This window comes from Austrofundulus limnaeus, unplaced genomic scaffold, assembly GCF_001266775.1.
Source record: "Austrofundulus limnaeus strain Quisiro unplaced genomic scaffold, Austrofundulus_limnaeus-1.0 Scaffold61, whole genome shotgun sequence".
In the NCBI taxonomy this organism is placed as follows: Eukaryota; Metazoa; Chordata; class Actinopteri; order Cyprinodontiformes; family Rivulidae; genus Austrofundulus; species Austrofundulus limnaeus.
This window is the reverse complement of record NW_013952463.1, coordinates 1,080,645-1,084,322: the sequence shown is the minus strand read 5'-3', so window position 1 is coordinate 1,084,322 and position 3,678 is coordinate 1,080,645. Positions and strand designations below refer to the sequence as shown.

General features: G+C 35.8%; 1 protein-coding gene across 2 annotated transcripts in view; it reads left to right on the top strand.

The window, feature by feature from the left end:
• The first annotated feature begins 1,514 nt into the window (after positions 1–1,514).
• Positions 1,515–3,678, top strand: part of tspeara (thrombospondin-type laminin G domain and EAR repeats a) — a 17,149-nt gene continuing 14,985 nt past the window's right edge. For both annotated transcript variants that reach the window (XM_014009756.1, XM_014009757.1), the window contains exon 1: positions 1,515–1,685. In XM_014009756.1, coding sequence (XP_013865210.1) covers positions 1,598–1,685 — 88 coding nt within the window. In that variant the 5' untranslated portion in view covers positions 1,515–1,597. The remainder of the gene's footprint in view (positions 1,686–3,678) is intronic.

The window sequence follows — 3,678 nt, the reverse complement described above, 5'->3', positions numbered from 1 at the left end:
TGTGTTGTTAGCCTTTGTTACAACACTCTGTTTACATGCAGACATTCCCCTTTGACATCACTTCCTGTTTCTTCAAATGCCAATTTCTCAACCAACATTCATCTCAGTGATGTGAAATTTGTTTTGCAATATGTTATCAATGTTATCTTTCCAAAAATGCATTGAAGTTTATTACAAAAATTTTATGTCACAGGCACTTTAAAGCACATGTGTCAAACTCATGGCCTGTGGGCCAAATCTGGCCCTTGTTAACCTTTTATTTGACTCCAATGATAATATTTTAAATGCAAAATAGTTTTGTTCCTTTTTTTGTCTCTACATAATGCAGTCATGCTCTCTTTTATTTTTAAAGATAAATTGTTTTTATTGAGTTTCCTTTTTTTAAAACTGTGATTATGATTTAAACGTATATCTAACAAATAATATAGTAGTTGTGAGTAGAGTGTAATGCTAATGATGTGTGTTTTTAAATTTAATCTTTTTTCTTTGTTCCAAACCCTACATAAATATATAATTTGGAAAAAGGAATTAGCATTTCTATAAGAATAATTTGTTAGATATCATTTTAAACCATTTTTTTAAAGAAATATTGACAGGAATTGGTTCTTGGCTCAGACCAAGTTTTGAATTTTGGCCCTCTTATGTCACTGAGTTTGACACCCCTGCCTTAAAGGAACACTTGGTCTTTATGAGTATTCATTGGCTTTTCTGAGCATATGGAGGTAAATTTTGATTGAAATTATTTTTTTGATTGAAGATGCTTTTTGTTTGATTGAATAATAAAAACACAAATTTACCTCCATACAAGCAAGGTTCTAAAAGACGTTTTATACTGATATTGTTAAGAGTTTTTTTTTCTTTTTTGTACAAACCCAGTCAACTTAAAAGCATACCTGCTTTACAAGTATTAAAGATATCAATAGTTGAGTCAACATGTTATTTTTATTTTTCTGCAACTCTTCAGCGAAAAACTCCTCAGGTCTGAGGCTTTCATATCCCAGCTGGGTTTCTGCACATACCTCCTCAAACAGACTGACATACCTAATAAACTGTGGGATATGTTTCAGCTCTGCTCATATCCATCAAGTGCATCAGCCGGACCAAAGGTCACGCTTTTGTTGTTGTTTGGTTTCCTGTTAATAAAAAGAAATACTAGCCCTCAAAACTGAGACAGTATTTTTTTTTTATGGATTCACACTCAGATTTCAGATCACCTGTCAGGTGAGCGTGCTGAACGTGTGTGCGCGCACTCACACGCAGGAAAGCGGAGCGGCCCTCCCCTCTGGCAGATGTGTGTCGTCAGGTTTGTAGCCGAGGGAGGATGAGTGACAGGCAGGGCTGGTGATTTGCATGGCTCCGGTGTTTAAAAGGAGCTGCAGGTGCAGGATTCTCCTCACAGACCTGTGGAACAGATGGGACACATTCTGCTGTGTAGATTCACCTGAATCTAGAAGACAAACCTCAACATTTCTATTAAGATTTTTTTTTAAATCTTTGGGGATCAACATGAAGAACACTCAGTTTTCTTTTTACTTGATGTAGAGATCGAGGAAGCAAATCACTGCTTTTGCTTTCAACATGGAGACATAACCTTCCCATGATGCCCAAGCAGATGTTTATATTTCTCCTTCTCTGGGGTGTAAGGGTCACAGACACAACCACCGGCACATGGAGGCGGTGTACAGGTATTAAAGCCATCTGATTTATTTCTGCTTCTCCACTTTACGTTCATGTCACAGCACAGGTGATGTACAGTTAATGATTATCTGGCGGATTGTTTATGCTTCTCTGGGAATTCCCTCCAGCCAAAATTCTTTTGGATAATTCCAACTGTCTGCGTCTGCTCACTGGGAGTGCTTCTCTCTCTCTCTCTGTGTGTGTACTTGTTTCTACTACAGAGTGAGGACAATTTGCACTGAGGTCTTTGATGTAAAATGAGGACCTCTTCAGTGTCCTATAGTGCTAATTATGTTTAGAGGTGGAATAAAATAAGTTTTGGTTCAGGTTAGGGTTAGGGTTAAGTATAGACTAGTAATTGTTAGTTTTAGGGAAAAAGTCTGGGTAAGGCATAAATACGATTACAAAAAATGAATGGAAGTCAATACAATGTCCTCAGTTTGATGCAAGTGCAAGGATGTGTGTGTGTGTGCGTGTGTTTTTAACAACTTAAATTAAGCATCCACAAACAAGTACAGATGTCGAGCAGATTCTGTTACCGTTCTACAGCTATATCAGGGCAAATATTTATGCGATGTCTTATTTCTCTAACCGTCTCACTTTCTTATATATCTATACAAGAATATCTTCTTGTATTCCAGAATAACCCAACCCAAACCTCATTAAAGTTCGACCATCACCTGGGGCTGTTTCTCACACACGGGTGGGGACATTATGTGTTTATTAGTTTACTGCTCTGGTTTTTAAGTCTTGTTGACTCTTAAAACCAAACTAGCCTTTTAGTTTAGACAGTGAGTAATGAGGAAAAAAAAGACCTTAGACCCTTTAATTATCTGCCATTTCCACAAAACCCGAAAATAACGAGTATTTCTGTTTTACTGGAAAAGCTTTTTCAAATATGAAAACTGTTTTGTTTCTAAAATGTGGGTTTTATCTTCAGCTTTTTAATAAATAAGACCTACTAACTAGCTAATAGAAAAGGCATTTTTTATGGAACTGCAGCATAAATGCTGAGTAAATGACTGCTGAAGTAAGTAGCCTAAGTTAAAACGGAAGACCATAGATTAAAATTAGCAGAACACAAATTTAAAGCAGTGAACAGAAGCTAAAGCTGTTAAACACAAGCTAAAAGCAGCAAAACAGAAGCTAAAAGCAACAGAGCAGAAGCTGAAAAGCTGCTAACCAGAAACTAAAACCGTTAAACACAAGTGAACAGCAACAAAATAAAACCAGAAGCATCAAAACAATGGCTATAAACTAAGTACAGAAAAAGGCTAAAATGAGAAAAACCTATAGGTCAAAGCTAATAGTGGAAGGATAGCTAAAAATAGCAACACAGCAGCTAAAATCCAAAAGTAGCTGAATGGTATCTAAAAACTAAAACTAACAGAATAGCAAAAGCTAAACGCAGTTGAAAATCAGATTTCAGATATTAATGCAGTATATAAATCTCATATAAATTTAGGTAAATATTAAAAAAAGTCTAAACGTTTCAACAACTAAAGGGCACAGCACACTATTCCTGATCCAGCTGAAAGTTTTGACGTTAAGTGTGCAAAAGCAGTTTGTCTACAAAAAGTACAGAAAAAACAATAAACAGGAAAATCACAGTATGATTACTGTAAGAACCCTGCTCCTTTATGAGATTAATACCAGCTTAATCTCACAAGAGGTCATGTTCCACAAGATCTTGCAAGATATGAAATCAGATATAATGAAACACCCCTCTGATCATGAATGAGAAAAGAACTTCTGGTCTTGTCAGATTTCTCAAATAAAATAATTTATTTTAGATATATGACAAGAATAAACATACAAACATTAATAACAATTATTATATGCATAAAACACAAGTTATAACAACGGCATAAAAATTCCACTCAGAGTTGACAAAAACAGTAAGTTTCATGTGTTGCAACCTACTGGCACCTACTTGACTACAGAAAGCTAAACAAACAAGTTCCGTTGTCCAGGTGGCCAATGACTCAGATCCAACAGGAA